Source organism: Abramis brama (genome assembly GCF_963993115.1).
Source record: "Abramis brama genome assembly, chromosome: 8".
Classification (NCBI taxonomy): domain Eukaryota; kingdom Metazoa; phylum Chordata; class Actinopteri; order Cypriniformes; family Leuciscidae; genus Abramis; species Abramis brama.
Genome location: NC_139970.1, coordinates 21,529,251 through 21,552,760, shown reverse-complemented (window position 1 = coordinate 21,552,760; position 23,510 = coordinate 21,529,251). Strand labels below are relative to the sequence as shown.

The 23,510-nt window shown below is 37.0% G+C and overlaps 3 protein-coding genes across 6 annotated transcripts; all 3 read left to right on the top strand.

The window, feature by feature from the left end:
- The first annotated feature begins 1,646 nt into the window (after positions 1–1,646).
- mpp4a (MAGUK p55 scaffold protein 4a) lies at positions 1,647–15,974 on the top strand. Its single transcript, XM_084122460.1, has 21 exons — positions 1,647–2,006; positions 2,505–2,593; positions 2,780–2,907; positions 3,064–3,141; positions 4,048–4,131; positions 4,228–4,359; positions 7,749–7,830; positions 8,550–8,635; positions 8,767–8,838; positions 9,606–9,802; positions 9,891–9,949; positions 10,464–10,481; positions 11,275–11,316; positions 11,633–11,650; positions 12,595–12,642; positions 12,737–12,910; positions 13,250–13,330; positions 14,311–14,404; positions 14,510–14,618; positions 14,713–14,847; positions 14,983–15,974. The coding sequence occupies exons 2-21, from the start codon at positions 2,539–2,541 to the stop codon at positions 15,169–15,171; spliced, it is 1,881 nt and encodes a 626-aa protein (XP_083978586.1). The 5' UTR covers positions 1,647–2,006; positions 2,505–2,538; the 3' UTR covers positions 15,172–15,974.
- On the top strand, positions 5,590–7,284 carry LOC311088398 (uncharacterized protein). Its single transcript, XM_084122465.1, has 2 exons — positions 5,590–6,281; positions 6,389–7,284. The coding sequence occupies exons 1-2, from the start codon at positions 6,278–6,280 to the stop codon at positions 7,180–7,182; spliced, it is 798 nt and encodes a 265-aa protein (XP_083978591.1). The 5' UTR covers positions 5,590–6,277; the 3' UTR covers positions 7,183–7,284.
- Positions 15,975–16,205: 231 nt separating the features above from the next.
- tmem237a (transmembrane protein 237a) lies at positions 16,206–23,475 on the top strand. Of its 4 annotated transcripts, XM_084122463.1 has the most exons (13): positions 16,206–16,326; positions 17,727–17,763; positions 17,981–18,052; positions 18,396–18,531; positions 18,649–18,829; positions 18,928–19,021; positions 19,130–19,287; positions 20,242–20,359; positions 21,236–21,427; positions 22,017–22,090; positions 22,808–22,895; positions 23,032–23,153; positions 23,271–23,475. In XM_084122463.1, exons 5-13 carry the CDS (start codon positions 18,715–18,717, stop codon positions 23,336–23,338), a joined length of 1,029 nt encoding a protein of 342 aa, XP_083978589.1. In that variant the 5' UTR covers positions 16,206–16,326; positions 17,727–17,763; positions 17,981–18,052; positions 18,396–18,531; positions 18,649–18,714; the 3' UTR covers positions 23,339–23,475. The 4 variants fall into 4 exon arrangements, with proteins under 4 accessions (XP_083978589.1, XP_083978588.1, XP_083978587.1 ...); XM_084122462.1 differs by lacking the exon at positions 18,396–18,531 and having other exon boundaries at positions 18,692–18,829; XM_084122461.1 differs by lacking the exon at positions 18,396–18,531 and having other exon boundaries at positions 18,686–18,829.
- The last annotated feature ends 35 nt before the right edge of the window (positions 23,476–23,510 follow it).

Sequence of the window (23,510 nt, the reverse complement as noted above, 5' to 3'; positions counted from 1 at the left end):
AGGAACTTCACTATCATAGGAAATTCACTAAAAATGAATCAGACTTTCCAATGCTTTTTAAGACAAAGAGAACATTCAAGGAGCGTATGTAATGTATGATTAAGTTGTTAGCTTACATGGTTGCAAAGCAGTGCCATTGGTTTTTGGGGAAAAATAGCTTGTTACTGAATGAACTTTGAAAACAGAGTTACTGTCACGTTACTTTTAACTTGTAAACAATCCTATAAAATCCGATAGATGCATCCCTATTATTAACCAGCTTCTGTTTGGGTTACTGGTTCTATTGTGATTTTGCACATTACACAGGGTTGCTGTGTTTTTCAATACATTTGAAGTGTTATAAATCGTTAGCAGAGATTGAACAATGTCATTGAAGCACTGACATGTAAAGATGGCTTGCAGACATAATTGAAGTCAGATAATGTTGTGATGTATTTTAACTGTATAATCTGTGTAACTGAAACAACTGATATTCTGAAAGAAATGGTTTGCATTTCAGCATATGACATGAAACACTATATGAAATTTGATTTAGTTGTAATTTGATACACTCTTAAAGTGTACCAGAGTGAATTTATTTAGATATATTTAGAGCTTATACACTGGAGTCTTGAGTAATATTTTTTCAGTCCATGGCATTTTTACACTATGCAATAAGGGAATAATATTTAAAAATATTAGCAATATGCTTTACATTTTCAACAAACTGATCAAGCACTTGTGTAAAAATACTGTGTGTGTTTGTGTTTTCCTCTAAATGCATTTTTTGTATAGTACATTTGAACATGCACTGAAAAGGTTTTGCTGATATGTCACACAGCCTTAGTGTGAGATCTAGTGATCAACTGAAATGGGTTTTTAATGACAATTAATGTTCTTTTCATTGAAAAACAACCAATTGTTGGCTGGTGCTGTTTATCACAAATTGGCTAAATTTTGTCTGATTAATCGGCCTACCCAATATTTCGGTCTGTCACTAGTTAGGTCATTGTTATCACTAGGCTGGTTAATAAAACATTTCTTATAAAGATCATAAATACGACATGAGCTTTACTGCTATACTTACAAAGCCTGGTTTTGTTTTCAGAAGGTTACTGGTTTTGATAAATTACTTGCACTGTCATTGTTGATCTAATTATTACTGTCACCTTGAAAATTAATTAGTTCAATGCATTTGAATTGAGTTCATATGAAAAAAAATGTAATTAATATTTTTTTAACAATTATCTGACAGACTAATAAATGTTGCATAATTTGGAGATGAAACTTATGTTGTGGTTTTCCTCTCTGTCACCTAGCTTTTATAGTTATAAATTGATTATAATATAGATAATATAGAAAAGTTGATATATTTCAATTTAAGACCATTATCATTGCATTTATCATTGGTTAATGTACCTGTAGTTCCCGTGACCATTAGCAATGCGATGTCCTAGCTTTTTAGCTCAGACATTTTTTACTGTTAAAAAAATGCACATTTCTTCGTTAAATATGATGAATCTATTTGCTATATATTTGTTTGATTGCCATTTTTAAGTCTCTGGCATTGTCAAATGTGTCTGTCTTTGTCTATTATGTAACGATAATGTCAGGAGAAAATCTGTGGCACCGGCTGAGTTAAGTCTTGGATTTATGTGATGTTTTTCATGTCTTATTTTCCATTTTAGCTGTAAAGTTGGTAGGGCCGTATTGTGTATGTGTGAGTGTGTCTATCGAGCTCTAAAAGCAGGCGGAGATAAGAAGCTTTGAGTGGCAGGCGGTCCTATTGAAGTGCTCACCGAGAGAGGCCGGCCCCTCGCAGGATTAAGTGAGATAGAAAAGGATTACAATCTGAGTTTCCAGAGACATTTTATAGTAAAATCACATGCATGTTGGCAGGCCAGAAGCAGAAGATCACCTTGATCTAAAGCTCAACTGACAAGATGCTCCATAGCCTCTTGGTCTAAACGTGGGAAGTGGAAGTGACAGTGTGACTTGGAGGAAGACCGTGAGAGGAGTGTAAGAAGGTAAGTGTGGCATCATACTCTAATCTTCACATGACGGCCTCTTGACCTGCTTTCGTAATACAGAGTCACTCCAGTTCAGAGATCACAATCAATGTGAAATGTCATTCTTTAAATGAATTAAGTAAACACTTAATTTTCTAGATGACTTCAATTTGAGATGTTTTAATTCTATTGTTGTAGATAACCTTTGTAACAAATGACACTGACTGACTGACCATTATAGTTTATATCTCCAGAATAAAGTTTATATGGTAACTATGTTTTAAATGATGTTTAAGGGGCACTTAAAGGTGTTATGAATAAGTGATTAAAATGATAGGTTAAAGCTATAACCTAAAATGTTTGTAATCTTTTTGCTGTTTTTGCAAAAACATTGCAGCCAACTACGTGTGTGATGGTTCTGCCAGTTTTGCACTCATAATTCATGAGTTATCATTCTTATACAGAAATGCGGATTACTGTATACTTTTGTATTCTAGACATTGATTTGTTTCATAGGGTTGCATTGATCTGATGAACAGAGAAGCTTGTCATGCGGGAATCAATGGAGGAGGAGCCAATGACTCACCCTGGACATGAGGACAATGGTGCGCCTTGGTTGGCTCAACATCACTCTTAACTAGATTAAAGGAGTGTATTTGCATGCCCAAATTATAGCAGCGAATCAAATACTACAGAATTTTGAAATTCATGCAAAATCTCAGACCTTTGAAAGCCCCTTCACATTCTATATACATTTTTCATTCTTAGTTCAGTCTTGCTTTCTTTCTCAGATGAAGGTCTGGCTCAGATCTTGGCAGAAGTGGTAGAGGAAGTGAGACTGTCCATAGACAGAGATATTAATGGTGCTGATCTTCTGTACAGTCTCCTCCGTGCTCCCTGGCTCTATTCTCTTCTCAGGGTAAGACATGCTCATTCAAACAGCTTTACACTAGATTTCCCCAATAAACATCTAATCATTAGACATTATACCAGGCAGATCATTGGACTCTGAAATGCTGTATCTATAGAGTTTGCAGCTGGTTTGCATGTGAAAGATTTGTTTTTATTCCCATAGGTATATGAGTGTCTGGTGCTGCACAGTCAAGATGCCCCAAGACCATACATGCCTTACTCCTCAAGACTATCTCAGGAGGTCAGTGTCTGCCTTTTATTACTGACTTGGCTTTAGAGGGATATTGAAAATCTATGATCCTTCCATGTCATATAAAACCTTCTATAATTTACTGTGAAACCATTGATTTGAATGCTACAGTATATATGTCTTCTAAAGCCATACATGAGGGTGAGTATATGATGATTTGAGCACTACAGTATATTAAAAGTCTTCTAAAGCCTTACATGAGGGTGAGTAGATGATGATTTGAGCACTACAGTATATTAAAAGTCTTCCAAAGCCTTACATGAGGGTGAGTATATGATGATTTGAGCACTACAGTATATTAAAAGTCTTCTAAAGCCTTACATGAGTGTGAGTATATGATGATTTGAGCACTACAGTATATTAAAAGTCTTCCAAAGCCTTACATGAGTGTGAGTATATGATGATTTGAGCACTACAGTATATTAAAAGTCTTCCAAAGCCTTACATGAGGGTGAGTATATGATGATTTGAGCACTACAGTATATTAAAAGTCTTCCAAAGCCTTACATGAGGGTGAGTATATGATGATTTGAGCACTACAGTATATTAAAAGTCTTCTAAAGCCTTACATGAGGGTGAGTAGATGATGATTTGAGCACTACAGTATATTAAAAGTCTTCTAAAGCCTTACATGAGGGTGAGTATATGATGATTTGAGCACTACAGTATATTAAAAGTCTTCTAAAGCCTTACATGAGGGTGAGTAGATGATGATTTGAGCACTACAGTATATTAAAAGACTTCTAGAGCCATTTGTGAGGTTAAGAAGATGATTATTTGAGCACTATAGTATATTAAAAAGTCTTCTAAGGCCATAAATGAGGGTGAGTAAATGATGAAAGTATTTTAATTTCCGGGTGAAGTAATCCTATCATCCTCTATTCTCCTGTCCCACAGATTATGGCCAGTGTGCGAGGACTGGCTGCTCCCTCCTCTGAAGCACAGGAACTTTATATGTTGCTGAAATACCCTCATATGCAGGTTAGAGTCTTATTCAGGTTGCATTCATTGCAAGTATGGTACATGTATTATTGTTAGGCCACTCTTTTTGACCATTTATTATGCATTTCTCCCCAGGCTTTGCTCTCTGCCCATGATTCTGTGGCTCAGAGGGACTATGGTCCAGTGTTGCCGCCCCTTCCTGACAAACTGCCTGACAATGAGGAGCCCATGAGGATTGTTTGCCTTGTGAAGAACAAACAGCCTCTGGTGAGGATCAGATCATAAATAGCAATGCAATTTCAGATATGTTAGCGAACAGCTTAGCTGTAATCCCACTTAAATGTCCCTCGTCGTACTATAATGCGGTATCATGTAAAGTGTACGTGGCATTAAATGTATTTTGCCTCATTTATGGTGTAGTCTATCTAAGCATTGTATTGTTGTATTGTATTGTATTGTTACGTAATAATGGGCTTTTGAAACCTATTGAACTCAGATGTTTGAGTCTTATTTTAGTACATACATACAAATCCTACCAGTCATACCCTTGATTTTGGACTTCACTGTGTTCATTCTTATGATGACAGTGATGTGTTGTAATCTACAATTCTGCTTAGTTTACAGTGTAGTGTAGTGAAAGGAAAAGGGTCAGCACTTTATTTTACAGTGTCCTTGTCAAGTTACATGTACTCACTATAGTAATAACAGTAAATTTGGAAAAATTACATGCAACCAACCCTAAACCAAACCCTAAAGGTGATGATACACAGGGCAACTTTCTGAGCAATGTTGCTGGGCAATCTTGCCGAGCGATTGTTGCTTGGGCACTTTTCCATTGAAAATGGGCATTACATTTCTATCTGGATAATTTAGATCGGTCGTGGGCCCTGTGTCTCATCTGGTTGCCTGTTGACGGCAACATTGCTCAAAAAGTTGCCGTGTGTATCATCACCTTAATCCTAACACTTTAGTAAGTACATGTTGTCAATAAATATTATTCAGTACTTAAGGCAAATTCAGCTATGGAACTCAATGGGTGCCGTCAACTGTCTGGTTCATTTTTAGGTGAACTATCCTTTTAAAGGCATGAATAATGACTTGAATAATGAATTTTAGCAAAAAAATATTTGTTCGACTGATTGTCCAACAAGCACAAGGATAGAGCAATGCTTTTAATGACCATATTTAAGATTAATATGCTATGGTGAGTCTATAAAACCAATATGACTAAAGTGTGGACATTATGAATGAAATCAAGAGGACTTCAGTATTAATAGTACTGTAAAATTATTGTAATGTCCATCCTGTTGCCAGAATGATTTTTTAGTATACTGTAATGGATTGTTAGATAATAATCAGATATTTTGAGGAATTTCAACTCAAATCAATATCCCATGACCATGTAATTATTTATTTGGTGAAAAGCAGTGTAGTATGACAAGTAGTATGACATTACCCCATGTTCATCTTGTTTATACTTGTTTGATCACCTAGGCTCAAATCTTCTTGCTATGAACTGTTTTTCTTCACTTTAGCTTTGAGTTTTATTTCGCATCCAATTTTTCACTTTTGTGGCAGATAGCTACGTAATAGTTGGTATAATGTAGGTACATCCAGGTGGTTGTTATTGCAAAATAAAGGCCTTTAGCCCTTTAAACAAGAAATGATGGAATGAGCTTTAACTTCAGGTTTAAACCCTGCCTACATCCAGTTCCATCTAAATTAAGATACAGATCATTTTGTCATTGTAACAGATACAGATACATATACAGATAATGGCTTCGGTTCGCACCTTAATGCGGTTTTACTTGACTTTTATCTTATCTATATTGTAAGATCCCCAAGCTTTTCCTGGTTTAATGTTTGTCGGTTAACACTTCCATCCTGTTCTCTCACTTATAAGAGTGTCAGAGAGGGAAAACCCAGTTACTGGAACAGCCTTAGGCGACTAACAGTGGAGAAACTGGCTTTAGCCAGGCGTTTTGGCTCAGGGGAACAAAGTCTCCTGGGGTCTGCAGGTGGCCTGTCGTCCTCCACAGGTCTGCTGTCCTCCGTACCCCCAGGACAGCCACACTCACTGCCCAGGTATCAGTCCACCGGAAGCTGCAACCTGTGCTGCCAAACTGCCCATCTCTCGGGAGGAGGTCTGAACCTGTCCGCTCCGGCCGTTTATGACTCTGTGATTATGGGTAAGGGTCATCATGTACTGATGGCCTGACGAGGCCAAACACTGTGTTACTCTCTTTAATTCTGAAACCAAATTAATCTATCCTGTTTTGTCCTTCATAACTTGAAGAGAACTGTACAGATGGACTAGTTGAAGATCAACACCATACACGCACAGCTTGCACCGCCTCATCTCTAGTGTACCCGCGCACATGCTGCCCGTCTGGATGTGGCCTCCATTCCCAGACAGCCCCCTCCAGCCCTCTGCTTCAACGGCAGTACTCCGTAGACGCCACCCGCTCTTCTCATCCAGCTCCGGTGTTCACGAAGCAACACAGCCTGGATGAGCTGAGGTCCACCGTCCATACTGTTGCCAGCAGTATAGACCCTAGTACTAGTGACGCTCGAGATCTCAGGCAGAAGATGGTGGCGGTAACGGAGAGAATGACGGACAGCGTGGAGGAAAACGCCCAGGCGTTGAGTCTGTTGGTGGAAGTGGTGGACAAACTGCAGGGTCTTATTATCACCAGCAAGTCTCCAGAAGTGGCACATGCTTTCAGACCCCAACATGTCTCAAAAACAGCCTGCACCTACTCGCCCTGCCAGCCGATATTGCCAGCCAAGAAATCTTTCAGCAACACTCCTCGTGTCTCATCCTCCTTCTCGTCGTCTTCATCCTCAACCGCATCGTCGTTTTCCTCCTCGTCTCTCAGCTGTGGCATGGATGTTCCTCATGTAGCACCACAGTGCAACTCATCGTGCAAGTCTTCATCAAACCAGACCAGAAACAGGTCTGTAACACCAAGAAGTAAAACCGGACAGACTTCCCTATCAAATGGTTTGACCGCCTCCAGTCCAAATGATGACTGTGAAAAAATCCTTTGCCTCTCTAGCAAAAAGAAAAAGTCAAAGATGAGGAAATAACAATGACTGTGTTCCCACTTCTCTCTCCTAACATTGCTCTTTGCCGAATTTGCTGGTTTTGATTTTACTGAATGGAGCGATGAAATTGTTCACTACAGTGGAGCTACACAACAAACAGGCAATTACTTGATCTTGTTCTCATTTGTATCTCTTGTTCATCCCATCTACACTCAAGACCCATGGAACGAATCATTCATGTGTGTTTGTTAACATTGTTCAAGAGTACCAAGAGCCTTCAAAGTAAACACTTCATTCTCACTTCATTCTTCATCTGAAGCTTATTTATCAGTCCTACGTGTCTTTCCCTTAACCTCTGAAACTCTCAAGTTCCTCTTTGATCTTGAGGTCAAGTCAGGCATGTTTCTGTTTGAGTTGACTGCATTCTGCAATCTAATTTCTGTAGTGTCCGTCTTCCTAATATTTCATCATAACGTGACCTCCATTGCACCCACAGCCTTCCTCCACTCATGTGCAGCTGTAAGATCCTCTGTGTGAATCACCATGTGACACCTGCAGTCATTGACAACAAACTGGTTGACTATTCTTGTCTGTTTTTTCATTTTTAGGGGGCAACTATTAGGAAGGATGAAAAAACGGGGAACATCTTTATTGCAAGGGTGATACATGGAGGACTGGCAGATCGCAGTGGTGAGTAACCTGTCGGTAGTCATACAATTTTTGTTCTTTGAGCTCATACTTAGCAAGAGTTACGTTGGTTCAAGTCAGGTAATTTCTTCCTTACTGAGGCATACATCTGAGTGAAATGGATTATCAAAAAAGAAAAAATGTATGAGAGGGACTTGGCTCTACCCATCGGTTGTTGATTGGATGGATGCAGATCTGAACGCAAGCTTGCAGTCGATTGTAAGAAACAGGCGGAGTTTAAGTTGACTAAATGATTTGAGAAGTCCAGCATAGTTTACCTTTCGTTTTACCGGAAGATCGGATTTTTTTTTTAATTTAAACATATGGAAACATAACAGCATGGATGAATTGTTCACAATAAGGTAATTAAAAAAAAAGAATTTTCTTTTCATGCCTACTTTAAAGCTGAAGTGTGTGTTTCTGAGCCATTAGTGAAAACTTAAAGGAATAGTTCACTTTAAAATGAAAATTCTGGCATCATTTACTCACCCTCAAGTTGTTTCAACCCTGTATGAATTTCTTTCTTCTGCTGAACACAAGAAGATATTTTGAAGAGTTTTCAGAATTTTCAATTTGAAGTGAACTAATACTTTAAAAATATCCTTTTGATGTTGTATGAAAGTATTAGACTCTAATAGCACTCTAATAGTAGACTCTAATAATAGTCTCGTGTGTGTGTGTGTGCGTGTGCATGTGTGCGCGTGCGCACACTTGTCTTTTAGGACTTCTTCATCCTGGTGACAAGCTGGTGGAAGTGAATGGACAGAAAGTGCAAGGACTGCAGCCCGAGCACGTCATTCAGATTCTGGTAAACTCAAATCTGCTTTTGTGTTTCTTATAACCTTCCCCACTCTCCCCCCCATTCCAGAATATCTAAGACTTTCAAACCATTCTTACTCTTGATCATGTCCATTCATGCAGTGTTCCACACTTTCACAGGTGAGATCTCAGAGAAATATTCATTTTAAAGTGATCCCTAATTCACCACAACCCATCAACAGCCGAGCAACAGTAAGTGCACTGTAAATATTTGCATAAAACATTAACTCCCCAAAATGTCAGTATTATTTTTTATAAATATATTTCTAGTCAAATTAAATACACTTCTAGTCAAAAGTTTGGAATTATTACAATTTTGAAGTCTGTTATGTTCAGCAAGGCTGCATTTATTTGATCAAAAAGACAGTAATATTGTGAAATATTATTACAATTTAAAATGACTTTTCTATTTGAATATATTTTAAATATTTATAATTTAAAAAATAAATTAATACTTTTATTCAGCAATGATCCATTAAATTCATCAAAGTGACAGTAAAAACATATATAATGTTACAAAAGATTTATATTTCAAATACATGTTGGTCATTGAACTTTCTATTAATCAAAGAATCCCCCCAAAAAATGCATCACTGTTTCCACAAAAATATCAAGCAGCAAAAATCTTTTTAACATTTATAATAATATAATTAATCAACATATTAGAATGATTTCTGGAGGACAATGTGACACTGAAGACTGGAGTAATGATGCTGAAAATTCAGCTTTACCATCACAGAAATAACATTTTAAAAGATATTCAAATATGATGAGCATAAGAGACTTTTTTCCAAAAACATTTAAAAAAAATCTTATTCCCAACTTTTGACTGGCATTGTAATGCATTTAATAAATACTCACTATATACAGTATAGTGAGTTCCCTTTCTGTGTTAAAAATAAGGCTTATTAAAAAAGAATAAAAAAAAGTGTGAAGTGATTGTCTCTGTCTCCCATTAGCTGTATGTGAGAGCCATGGTGGATTACAGCCCTCTGCAGGACCCTGCGATCCCCTGCCCAGACGCAGGAATGGCCTTCAGTAAAGGAGACTTGCTGGAGATTGTAGACCAGAGGGACATCCGATGGTGGCAGGCCAGGAAACTCCACAGTGCCTCATTGTGTTGTGGCCTCATCCCCTCCACTAACCAGTTCAGATCGTCAGTTTGGAATTTTGCTAAAGTTCTTTCAAATTGATGTCATTGATCAATTTAAGCAAGATTAAAGATTTATTTCCTTTTTTTGCAGTAAGCAAAGGGAGTTGTGGTGGTCCCAACCTTATCAAGCACACACCTGCATCAGACCCTGTACGTTAATAACACACACACACACACACACACACACACACACACACACACACACACACACACACACACACACACAAACTTCTGTGCTCTCTTTAAGATGTTGGTTGGCATCATAAGCCTCTTATCCCTGCCCTCTCTTCACCCTGATCTAATTACTGTAAAGAAGCTTGAAAGTGAGCTTTTCTTGGCATGATCCTTCCTTCATGACGATTGACTAGTCCTGTCCTCCTTACGCTCAACAATTAAGGAGAATTAAGAAGTATTAGATGCTATTATTTCTAAACACCAGATGTTAGGACAACAAGATATATTATCTAAGAGTCAAGAGAGTCATCATAAATTTAAAAAAGTCATGTTTACATATACAAGTTGACCCCAGGGGGGGAAAAAAATAGTATGAAAGAATGGTATGATCCACTAATAGTGGTCTTTTCATATGATTACCCACAATGCTGCATTCATATTATTAATTATTATTAATTCTTTGTCGTTTTCTTTTATTTGACATCTAAAGTGAGTGCGGGTGATGTTGGTATGTATCTTTTTTGTGTCTTTCCATTTGTTTTTTGTGTTAGCTTATGTTTATAGTGTGTTTTAATTTATAGTCAGTGTTCAGACCATGTGTTCAATATTTAATATAGCCTACTTTAAGCTCTTTGATATACAGTATGATGCATATGTCACTGATATTGCTATAAAGATAAAATCTTCACTATTATTGAACATAATTGTTCAATGTTCCATATGTGATGGATTTCTGCATGAAACAGAATATCCAACAAGGAAAAATCAAGGGTGTCACTTGTTTCTATTTATTGGAAATTGATTGGATTGAGAAATGGGTGTGCATGAAGTACAGGGTTTGGACAATGAAACTTAAACACTGGCGTATATATGCACGGCCTGGTGGCCAATCTTCACTGATTTTACATTCTATTAGTAAGAGCAGAGTGTGAAGGTTGAATTAGCAGAGCAATAAAATAGCTGTACATAAAATATTGCAATCCACACAACATAACGGGAGACATTTCAGAGTTCAAAAGAGGACAACTTGTAAGTACGTGTCTCGCTGGCTCATCTGTGACCAGGACAGCAAGTATTTGTGGTGTATCAGGAGTTATGGTATGCAGGGTAATGTTGGCCTACCACCTGCCACGTAGTACGAACCACTAATAAATTAGTTTTAGTTTGATTTTCCCAACCCCTGTAAATAGGACCAGTTGTGATTTCATGTTGATTATATTGGTTAACCACATGTAAATATTTGTATTAACTGTGTAGTGCTGGGTGAGAGTGTGTTGAGAGTAACTCTCTTTGTTTTAAAGGAGAAGAGGAGGTAACAGATGAGATCAAATACATTGAAACAGGTGATTATCCCACCCAATCCATGTCTTCATTTATTTAACTCATTATGCTGTGTGGAAATATTTGAAAGCCCGTTTCTGCCTTTGGAATAAAAAATAAAAACTTTCATTGCGACTTTTATGAGTTTACATTTCAGAATTCTGAGCACAAAACTCTGAATTGTAAACGTGCAATTCTGAGAAAAAACTAAGAATTGTTATGTTAACTCTAAATTGTAATTGCAAGAAATAAAGTTAGATATAAATAGCAATTTTTATAGTAAATGGCTGTATGAACAATTTTAGCACAATTTTTCATTTCATTTATTTGTTTTTACAGATGAAGATTTTGAGTTCGGTAGGTAAGTCTTTTCTGAGAAAAGAGCATTTCATTGAATGAGAGAATGGCTACTCTTTGTTTTGATGGTCCACTTTAGACATTCTACTATATATAAGTAATTTTGCAACTACATGTCAACTAGTCTTGCGTAGCCAGACCTTCAGACTGACAGCAGAAGGTCTGGACTCCATCGCAGCTTTCATTGTCCAAGGACCGGCCAAGAGGACATCTGACCGACATGTAAAGCAACCAATCACAGTTCGTTTTGTTCCATGTCATGTTTAGTGGCGTGAAAATGTAAAGTGCCTATGGTAACAGACCGACATGCATCTAATGAATTATGAATAATTTATATATTCGTGTCGCATAATAAAAGAATGCGACACGTGTATCCTGGAACTCCTGTAGAACTCAACCAATCAGATGACGACTTCGAAACTCCTGAAGTGTTTCCCATTTTGTGTGCCTTATGCATCAAACGTCTGACAGCTGAGACTGCATGTCAACTTACTCTCATTAATTTGCAACTACATGCCAACTAACTCTCATTTGAGTTTTAGTAGACTGTTGTTAAGTTGACATGTAGTTGCAAAGTTACTTATAGTCAGTAGAATGTCTGTTGGGGGACCATCACGATAAAGTGTTAGCAGATATTTAGCAGACAGTCTACTGATACTCTAATGACTGTTAGTTCACATGTAGTTGCAAAGTTACTTATAGTTAGTAGAATGTCTAAAGTGGAGTGTTGCCTTTTAAGGGGGTTGTGTCTACCACGAAATTTACCTATGTATATAATATGCATAATACATATTTATTTACTGACATTGGCAGTAGTTGATAAAACTGACAAATAATGAAATGTGCTTATGATGAAATCACCTTTCTATGATCTCTGATTTGTTATTATGACGTGTAGTCCTTCTCTTTTGTCTTTTCATTGATCAACTGTATGTTTTGTCCAGTTTCAGAGGAGGGTGAGAATGGTGAACACATGCAGGGCTTATACATAGGTATGAAATCTAAATGAATGTACAACATGGTAAATTTCCATTTTGGATCATATAAACCCATACACATATATGAAAAGTGAATTGTTTGAATCAGCGGGGTTCCGGCACAGTCTGCGTGTGTGGAGGAGGAAATCGTACCTTAGACGAAAGCCGTCGTGTTATTCCTGCGGAGTCGGCATCTGCCATGACACTTCAGCCAACCTCTATGAAGAGGTGGTCCACTACCAGCGCCACATAGACGATCCCCCTCGTCTCATTGTGCTCATTGGTAGGGTCCCCTAAGTTATACACGTCTTGACAGTCATACCTATAGATAGATGAACTGACAATAACTATCATTTGGGATTGATTGATCAGAGTTTGACCCATTAATGCCTTAATGCAGGGGTGTCAAACTCAGTTCCTAGAGGGCCACAGCCCTGCAGAGTTTAGCTTCAACCCTAATTAAACACACCTGATCCAGCTAATCAAGGTCTTCAGGATTAATTCCAGGCAAACTTCCAGGCTGGTGTTTCAGAGCAGGTTGGAGCTAAACTCTGCAGGGCAGTGGCCCTCCATGGCCAGAGTTTTATACATGTGCCTTAATGCTTTTCCATGTTTTCCACAGGTCCATCGGGAGTTGGTGTAAATGAATTACGCAGGAGGCTGATCAAAATCAACCCTAATACGTACCAGGGACCAATATCTCGTATGTGGCCCATTTGGTCCCTTTAATCTATGACTTAAAGGTGTTATAAACAAGTTTTTGGGAATATCATGCAAATAATGTCCCTATTACTCTCAAATATCACTGAGATGTCAAAATAAAAACTGTGGCTGCTATTATTTTAAAGGGGTCATGAATCGACTCAAAACTCCTGTATCAATCAATGAAGCTGTCTACGCTGCACAATGGACCTCTTATTTACATTGTGTTGCACGGTGCTGGATATGATGAAAGTGGGTTGCAATGGCGACGATCATTGCATTCTTGTGCTCAACAGACTTGACTGATTGGTTACAATTCTCAGCGCTGAAACTTATTATGCAATGGGAATAGATCTAAATATAATGTTGTAATCAACACTTTTGATAATTAGTCTCGGCAGTTTTTTACAAAAACTGTAAAAGTTAAGTTCATTCGTCACACAGCATTTCATGTCGTATACCACATCTCATTTTGGTGAAAATAGTAGGTCATTGGGTATTCCATGCATATAGAAAGTTTGCATACTGTGTATGAACAGTAAACATATACTGCAGAAATACAAAGAGCAGTACGCTAATCTAAACGTATAGGCTGAATCCGAAATTGTCCCCTAAACCCTCATTCACTATTCCCTACGTTAGTCCACCAATACTGCTCACTTGAAGGAGTGAATGAAAAGGAGTGCGCGAATACGGACATTCGTTGTGTGTACATCGGTTGTTCACTCGTTATTGCAGTGCAATGTGGGATTGAATAAGTGCACTCAATAACTTCCACTATGGTTTCGGACACCACTACAAATGGCTGTCCCGTCAAATAACGCCCTATTTGAGGGTATAGGGGGCGATTTTGGATTCAGCCATAGTTTGGAGGGCTGGGTTTTGGAGAGAGGCCACGTGATCGCCTGAAATTGCTTACAGCACCTTGCATTATTTAACAAAACAGTTTGAAGTTACAACATGTCTCTTGTTTTTCTCCAGACACAACACGGCCCCAAAATATGGGTGAGAAGAATGGCCGTGAATATCACTTTGTGCCCAAGGAAATATTTGCGTACATGGTGGTTAATAACAAGTAATCTGATCTTTTTTATGTTTTAAATACTTTAAAAAACACATGTAATTTTTCATCTGTTCTTGTGATTTAACTTTGTGTGTGTGTGTTTTTAACTGTGTCAAGATTCCTTGAGTATGGAGAGGATAATGGACACATGTATGGCACCAGCTTAGACTCAGTCAAAGATGTTTTGGACAATGGGAAAATATGTGTTATTGACCTTGAACCTAATGTAAGTGTTATTTATTTATCAAAACCAAACTTATGTTTTTGTCATTAGTAAGGTTGCTAACAGTAATGCACTTGCATGCCTCTGTTTATTCCAGTGCATTAATTCAGTCAGAACCAAGAAGCTGATGCCCTACATCATATATGTGCGGCCTCCGTCCCCTGAATGCATGAGGCAAACAAGAAAAGACCCACATTTTCTTGCCAACAGCTACATTAAGAGATGCTTTCATGTAAGATATGCATTTGATATTTCTTGTGGTACATTTTTTTCTGATAATAGATTGATAAGCTGCTACGTACAGAAGGAAAAGAGTGTGTTCATGCATTTTGATTGTAATGCAACATTCTCCTCCTGGTTTTCTCAGGATAAAGACTTTGAGGAGATCGAGGAAGCAAGCAGGGCCATGGAGGGCAAGTACCGTCAGTTCTTCGACTGCGTGATTGTGAACGATGATCTGCAAGATTCATGCATGGATCTGTTCACAGCTATACAACATGCTCAAGAAGAACCACAGTGGGTTCCTGCCAGCTGGGTTGTTCATGTTCATCCATGACACACATTAGAACAAAGCAGGGAATTTTTTAATCGTTATAACGAATGTAAAATAACAATTTCAAAAAAGCAAATGCCTTTTGTGTGTAGTTTACTGTAGTCCTTGAGTAAAATCCTGTTGGTCACCAGTAATCATTTGGATTATCGTGGTAAACACACATTTAGGCCTTAATGGTTTCACTAGATCTAAATCACACTATCTATCTTGAGATCTATAGGTTTATTCTGGTGATTTAAACTGTTTACACTGGTGTAGAAGAACTTTAAAAAAAAAAAGTGTTAGCTACATGAAGAAATGCAAATGCAATTAAGTTTTTGTCACATGTGGTTGTTTCTTTGTTTCTCCAACTTTATTTTATATCTAGATTTATCGTTTAGCCTTTTCCAATAAACATTTTGTGGTGTGGTAGATTATGTCTTTATTTATAAACAGAAGCCTTGATTTTCAATAAAAAAAAAATTATGTTTAAAACTACTGGATGGAGGAAAAGATTTTGTTTTTGATGTTTTAAAGAATATACCAAAGACATTTTAACTCATTTTAGAGATATTTATGAATCTGCTCTTCTTTTATTTACTTGACGGCTTTTTTTATCATTCAAATTTGGCTGGGTGACTAATAACACATTTTTCTGTGGTGTGACAAACTCAGAACACATACTTAATTTTGACTTTACAGGGACTTTAAGCATTTCTTATCATATCATTATTAGGATACCTATTTTGTTGGCATGTCATCCTAACAGTTTTATATATTGAGAAAAATGGTTATCTTTTCAAAAATAAATCCATTTTAAAAATGAACACTGAGAGTGTACTTATTTGTTTCGATCACTTTGTGTAGCCTATGTGTTTTATTGTACGAATTAATTGAACATGCTGGATAAATAAATATGATGTAACAGTTGTAGTGACTAATGGTGTGTAGATAAGAGGTTTTGTCACAGTGTGTGTGTGTGCGTGTGTGTGTGGTTGTCTCAGGGTCCCACTCACCGATCTATGCCACACTAATTCCCTCCTTGGCCGATGCGCGTCTGTGAGGATTAAGCCCAGGATTAGACAGCCTGACGACACATCCAAGACTCTTCTCCTCCTCTCACACCAACAGCTCCTGCACCACGACTGCAGCCAGAGAAGAATGGGAAGAAAACAAACAGTAAGTTATCATGCCACCGACGAGTATAGCAGATCCTACCATCAGTCATTATGACAAGCAGTGAGCTTTGATTGATATGTGAACATGTTAAAGACAAAGAGTATAGCCTACTGGATAACGTGTCTCGTGCTCCGTGCTGAGCCTTATACTAAACTAATGTGTGTAAAATTCGTCTTTCTTTACGTTGATTATAAGAGCGAGATGTGTAGGATTTATTTGTAAACTTATATTAGTATAAGGTTTTAATAAATATAAATCTGTCTGAATTAATTTAATGGTCTGTTTTATTTTACACATAATGGACTTCAACGACAGTCCCATTTAACACTTCCTATTCTTTAACAAATCTTGGTCATTTGTTAACTGGGCTCTTGTGTATTTAATATGTGGCTGATGTGTTTACATACTGATGTGTTTACATCGTGTGACCTTGTGACCTGCTTATAATGTGGTATAATTAGACATTGCGCTGCATTGTGATTACAAATCACCTGTTGAATTTGCATTGTCTGGATGTTGTTCTTCAACGTGTTGAAGATTTAACTGTAACAGCCTATAGTGTGTGTGTGTGTGTGTGTGTGTGTAGAGAGAGTGAGAGAGAATGAATGAATCATGAATGAATATATATATATATATATATATATATATATATATACACATACATAGAGAGAGAGAGAGAGATGCCTATAGTTTTTTTTTTATGTTGATGTTTGATGTTATTTTTTCCTATAATTTTATTTATTTCAATTATTCATTTTATTATTGAGAGAGAGACCTATCTATTTTTTTTTATAATATGTATCATTTGAATTAATAATTGGATTGTATTATTAATTAATATTATTTGGATCATAATATTTTATTGTGATTTCCAGATAGCACACATATGTCTCCAATATATCTGTTAAAGAGCAGTTCATATGAAACGTATCTGCTGTGTACAAACATCTAAAAGTCTAAACATCTTTAAAAAGTCAGTTTTACATACATTCTAAATCATAAACATCTTGAAGATGTTTTCTGAATGTCTATTTAACATCTGACAGGAAATGTCTTAGAGACGTATTGCAGATGACAAACACTCTAAAAAAGAAAAAAATACATCTTGCAGATGAAAACACGCACATCATATAAATGTTTCCGAGACGTACGTGTGCTATCAGCGAGCTTTAGTGTCATTGACTTGCTAACTGGTTAAAAGTGAGAGCTTAAGTCAGGCAGAAAGAAGCAGTTCAGTGTTGTTTACCTAATTGGCCTCATAATCTTCTCTCAGTAAAGAGCTATATCCAGCTCAGCATGAGGCTAATTTAAAGGAACATACTCACTGTTTGCTCACACATATTGACTTCAATTGGAAGAAGTGAAATGAGTCTCATATTCTTCATTTTCTTTCCATTCAGTTCTGATTTTCGGGTCTGTCACGTCAAGACACCAGAGGTCAGTTATCCTTGTTGAACATCTGAACATGCGAACCGGAATTTTTAATAAAATCAATTTAAGTATTTGGCTTAGCCGTAGTAAATCTTCAAAGCCTGTACTCGACAACAGTTTCTATTGTACTTGAGTTGAGTCCTATAGATTTCAAATCTAATTACTAGGACTAGTGTAAGTGTTGTAGACTAAGCAGACTGTCCTATTTCTTCTCTTTACATAGACAAAATGCCAAGTGTCAAAGCCAAGAAAAAGAAAATCAAGAAGGAGATCAATGAGGTTGAGGAACCAGAAGGTAATGATAAACTACTTATTCGATCTTAACAAGATGGCATTTCTTATCATGATGAGTGATGTTGTATCAAATACTGTACATTTTTATTTACACTGCCGGACAAAAACATTCTTATGAAAACCCATTTATGTGTAACATCAGCATCTGCAGGCAGGCAGTGGAATAGTTCAAATACCTGTGCAAAACACACAGGTCCCATCTAATATTAAGTGTCTTTAACTACTGTGTACTGAATACAATGCACTTATGGGGTATGTTTTTACATTGTACTTATATATATTTTTTTAAAAACCTGCATGCCATTACTGCTGTAATTAATTTCTGTAATATCTATAATTTACAGTACACCGTTGACCCTTCCATTACTCCTTAACCCACCCCTAAATCTACCAATACCACCAAACCTGACCCTAACCTTACCAGTATCCACAACCTCAATTGCAGCACAAGTGTTTTGCAATACAACATGAACTCAATAAGTAAGTACGTTGTACCTAACAATTATTATTTAATTTTTATGTAAATATAATAATTTTTAAAGACACTTAATATAAAGTGAGACCAATTTTGTAATTAGTCATTTTGTTTCCTTACAGCATTTGTCTCCTTTATATTTGTATAATGCCCAATAAGCAACAGCAGGGCCTGAGACAGCTATAGAAATGGAGGGTCTGGAGAGTCGCAGACAGTCTGAAAGCAGAGAGCCTCTGACCCCTGAGCCTCCAGACAATCCACCACTGAAGAAGAAGAAGAAAAAGAAGGCACAACATACTTTGGGTAATTCATTCATTTGAATGATATTCACTTTTCATTGAAGGGATGGATTTTTTTGTACTTTTTTAGATGGATTGTTGTTGTTTTCATTGTTTTAAAAGATCATGAGGGTGAGCAGCAAGACCATCCAAATGGAGATGTTCCAGAGCCCCATACAGATGGCGAGGAAGTCACCAAAAAAAGCAAGAGAAAAAAGTGAGAGGCAAAAACTTATAGAAAGTAAATAGAGCTAAAAGCAGTAGTTTTGTAGCAATTGTGATTGTATTGTTTTCTAGAGGGAGTAATGTCCACTTCTTTTTGAAGGAAGGCTAAGACGATGGAAAACCAGACTCATAACGAGCTAGGTGTGGAGGAAGATGACATCATCACTGATGTGCACGCACCCATATCTCAGCGCTCTCTATTCTCAGCCCCTCTGGGTCACAGTCATCCAATGGGAAAAGTGTTTGTCGAAAAGAACCGTGAGTTTCATTTTGAGATGGAGGAAATATCTGAAGTACACTCCAGGGCAAAAAAAAAATGGGCCAAGCCAAAAATGGCAAAAATATTTAGTGGTCTTTTAGTGATCTTAACCATTTTAATGACAAATCACTGGTCAGGAAATTAGCAAGAATTGCACAAATACTGTAGATAAAGTAACTTGGAATAGCTTTCCCCAACTTGCAGACAGCTTTTTACAGGAAGAAGAGTTCAGTGTTGTTCCACTCAATGTTAATGGCCTTGTTCTCAAGCAACTTCTTGGTTGTCTTTGCAGTGTGGGCAGGAGCATTGTCTTGTTAAAAAATCACATTTGATCATTCCTCTAACAACTTTTTTTATTTGTGGGAAACAAGCCATTCTGCAATATTCTCCTGTACTCCCAAGCATTAAATGACTTTTCACAGTAAAGTAGCTCATCAATCCCAGCAGCTAAAAAGTCTTCCCACACAATGACATCTTCCTCCTTCACTGTGGTAGAGATGCATTTATTATTATATTCCTCAGCAGATTTTTGAGGACACCGCTCTGGAGCATCACCATGCAACTCATGTTCCATTATGATTCATCACTTCACACACACAACTTCCCATATTCTGCCAAAAACTTAATTCTGTCTTTGATGTTTTTCTGAGACAGCGATGGCATTTTAAGTAGTTAATTTGCTTAAATTGAGCTCATTTCTTGACCAGTAATTTGTGGTTAAGACGTTTGGGCTTGGCCCTTTTTTTGTGTATATACTATCATTATACATTAATATACGCTAACAATGATATAGTTTGCCAACAATAATTAGTCTTTACATTAATTAAGAGACAATGTGTGTGCTTACTTTCTAAAAAAAAAATCTCATATTCTTTATTATTGCAGATATAATATCAAGTATTATGTATAAATTATATATAAATGTAACCAATAAAATATGACATCCAACCTAGGCCGCTTCCAGGCGACTGATCGTTTGGACTTAGCCCGTGAACATCTGGAGGAGTACATGGAGGTCAGACCCACGTGGAATACACGAGATGTTGCCATGAGGGTCCACAGCGGCTTCAGGTGAGTTTGGTTGGGAGATGGTCTCAAATGGTCTTATAGCTCTTGTCAACGCTAATTCAACCAAATGTGTTTCAGTTTCCAAACAGCCAATTATTATTCAAATAATCCCAAACATTATTTGATAATTTAACTTTTTAGTTTCAGTTTGAATTAAATTTAGTTTGTCCAGTACTCATCATGACCCTGCCTCTTCATGTTGTGGAGCTTAATGCTTCAGCTTCAGGTGCTTTTTTACATTTTCAACATTCTTTAGTGTGTAATGTTGCTGTTTGAGCATGAAAAAAGTCTGCAAAGTTACAAAACACAAAGTCCCTCCAAAGGGAGTTATTCTCTATATCAGTGCACACAGTTTCTGAACTCCCTGAAACGCCTCCATTGTAGTCTTGAGTTTTCTTCCAGGAATGGACACATCAGATTGTTTGGACATGTCACGTATTCCTCATTTTAAAAATCCCTTCCCAAGGCATTCACAAAATAAAGGGGCGAGGCCTGGTTGAGTTGCGTTAGTAGTGTGTTGAAACACGCAGTTATGGTAAGGACTGTGACATTTCTGAAACACACTCGAAGAGGTTGACCAATCACAACACAGTTGTCCAGCTGACCAATTCTGAAACACACTGTGCTTTTCGGAAGAAGGGGCTTCATAGAGACCAGAACTAAACAAAGCGTTACTGACAGACTGGAAAAAGAGGTGCTGCAACATTGTGAAATATGTGAAAAATAATGTTTTTGAACATTAAAGCATGAAAACCTATTCTTGTAGCCCTGAAAACAAATGTAAGACTTTGTAAAAAGGCATAATGTGGCATATTTAATGACATGTAATGTGTATTAATTCCAATCGGAGCTCAACTGTTTTTTCTGTGGTTCTTGTAGGATCATTGGACTCTTCTCTCATGGATTTCTGGCTGGATATGCGGTGTGGAATATCATTGTTGTGTATGTGTTAGCTGGAGAGCAGATGACCACACTACACAACCTTCTCCAGCAGTACCACAGTCTGGCTTACCCAGCACAGTCTCTGCTCTACCTCCTGCTGGCCATCAGCACTGTGTCTGCCTTTGACAGGTGTGTAAGAGAACCTGTAGTAAGAGAAGTGTGAATGTAACTGACAACAGTACGTACAATACATAATCAAACTCCAAGCAATTTAACATTTTATTTAATTGAGCAAATTTATTTATTCCAATCTACAAATTTTTTTCCTTCCACCAGCGATTCCCTAACATTTTTTTGTCAGCCAAGTCTAAAATCTAAAAATATTTATTTGAAGTACACCCATAGTAATATTACAATACATTAACAATACATTTTCATGTTCATGGTTCTCTGATGTCGGTTAATGGTCACATGGCATGCAGCAAACAAATAAAATATAAAACATTTTTAGTAAAGTGTTTTATTTTGATTGTTTTGTGTGAAAAATATTTCATTTTACATTTTCATTATTTAATTATTTATTCGCCTTTCATCAACTCACATTCCAGTTTGAGAAAACCTGCTCTAAGATCAAATCCTTGACATACAGTAAAAGACAACTGCTAAGAGAATATTTCAAAACTATCTGTTGTAAAGTTTTTTTTTTTTGAGTGTTTGAAAATGTAGCTCATGGCATTTGAGTTGTGAAAGTAAGTTGTCTGTACCATCTTCACATCAGGGTGAATCTGGCCAAAGCCTCTATGGCTCTACGAGGATTTCTTACTCTTGATCCAGCGGCTCTTGCTTCTTTCTGTGAGTGAAAATCAATAAACTTTGCTCATTGTTAGTTCATGATAGTTAATAAATTAGTTAATTCTAACAAATGAGACCTTATTATAAAATGTAACCATACATTAACTGAAATAAATAAGGGATAATCTAGGCTAGCTGTGTATTAAACAATTTTAATGCACGACGTGGTGGCGTTCAAATTGTTAATCCACAGCTAGCCATGGATCATCCCGCTTATACCATGGTCATTTGCCAACATTGACAACTTAAAGCTGTTTGCATGTTTATGTTTGCGGCACAATATTTGACTGAAAGTGTAAAAATTACAGTTATTTTCGTCAGTTACGATCTAGCATTCAGCCAGCTTTAAATCAGATACAGATAAAGTAGGGTGTAAGATTACATAGAATGAATTAATTATAGCATTTAAGAGAGAGAGAGAGAGAGAGAGAGAGAGAGTACAGATGTACAAAGCTTTTTATTATTATAATTTTCATTGTCTTAATTATTTTTCTTATTTCTTGTTTATAAAAATGCATTCATGTATTTGTTTAATGATTGATTTATTGACTTTTTATTAAAATTAAAAAATGTATTTCATTTAGTTGCCAAAGAAACATTTCTCATTTTCAGTTAGTTTAAATTGATGTATTAAAACAACTCAAACTAAAACAGAATGGGCTATACTATTTATAAGGTAACCTCCTATCTTTTTTTTCTTTTTTTTTTTGGTCCCAGTATACTTTGCTGCTCTTATTTTGTCTTTGAGCCAGCAGATGACCAGTGATCGCATACATCTCTACCCCACAGCCAATGAAACACTTTGGTGAGTTTGTCAGACTTAACGTAATGCAATCCAACATAATGTCCTTAAAAAAATATTGAAACAATCACCACATCATTCTTTAAGTGGAATTGTTTCATCATACTTCACTAAATCGCATTCAGTGGTTGTTGTTTAGGCCCCCAGGTTCAGAGCATCAGATTCTACAGCCCTGGATCGTGGTAAACCTGGTCATAGCTCTCCTGGTTGGACTGGCCTGGGTGTTTGTTGCTACACGACCAGACATGGACTACACTGAAGGTAATAAACCTATTTGAGTGTGTGTGTATTATCCTCTTCATGTGTCTGTTGTCAATAATCTTATTCCCCTGTAGTCCACATCCCAACTTATGTCCTAATATCTGTCGTTACTCTCAGAGTTTTTAATGGCAATGGAGGTGGAGGAGTATCCACGTCACGATGACAAAACTGAGCTGGCAGCCTGACACACTGACACGTGACTTGCTTTATCAACAATCAGAAAATAACACTGAACATTGTTTTGTGCTACTTGTTTTGGCATTACTTTGTTAAGCTTGTTATATAGATATATATAACATATATAAATAAACTTTTTACTTAAGTTTCTGGTTTCAGTTTGTTTTGGGTCAATACATT

What these genes read in the sequence shown, in the direction of transcription:
- mpp4a (XM_084122460.1), top strand. Translation starts at nt 2,539, where the DNA reads ATGCGGGAATCAATGGAGGAGGAGCCAATGACTCACCCTGGACATGAG. An exon ending in AGGACTGGCAGATCGCAGTG is followed by an intron (nt 7,831 to 8,549) that starts GTGAGTAACCTG and finishes CTTGTCTTTTAG; the next exon opens with GACTTCTTCATCCTGGTGAC. An exon ending in ACATTAAGAGATGCTTTCAT is followed by an intron (nt 14,848 to 14,982) that starts GTAAGATATGCA and finishes TGGTTTTCTCAG; the next exon opens with GATAAAGACTTTGAGGAGAT.
- tmem237a (XM_084122461.1), top strand. Translation starts at nt 17,986, where the DNA reads ATGCCAAGTGTCAAAGCCAAGAAAAAGAAAATCAAGAAGGAGATCAAT. An exon ending in TGAGGTTGAGGAACCAGAAG is followed by an intron (nt 18,053 to 18,685) that starts GTAATGATAAAC and finishes ATGCCCAATAAG; the next exon opens with CAACAGCAGGGCCTGAGACA. An exon ending in AGTGTTTGTCGAAAAGAACC is followed by an intron (nt 19,288 to 20,241) that starts GTGAGTTTCATT and finishes CATCCAACCTAG; the next exon opens with GCCGCTTCCAGGCGACTGAT.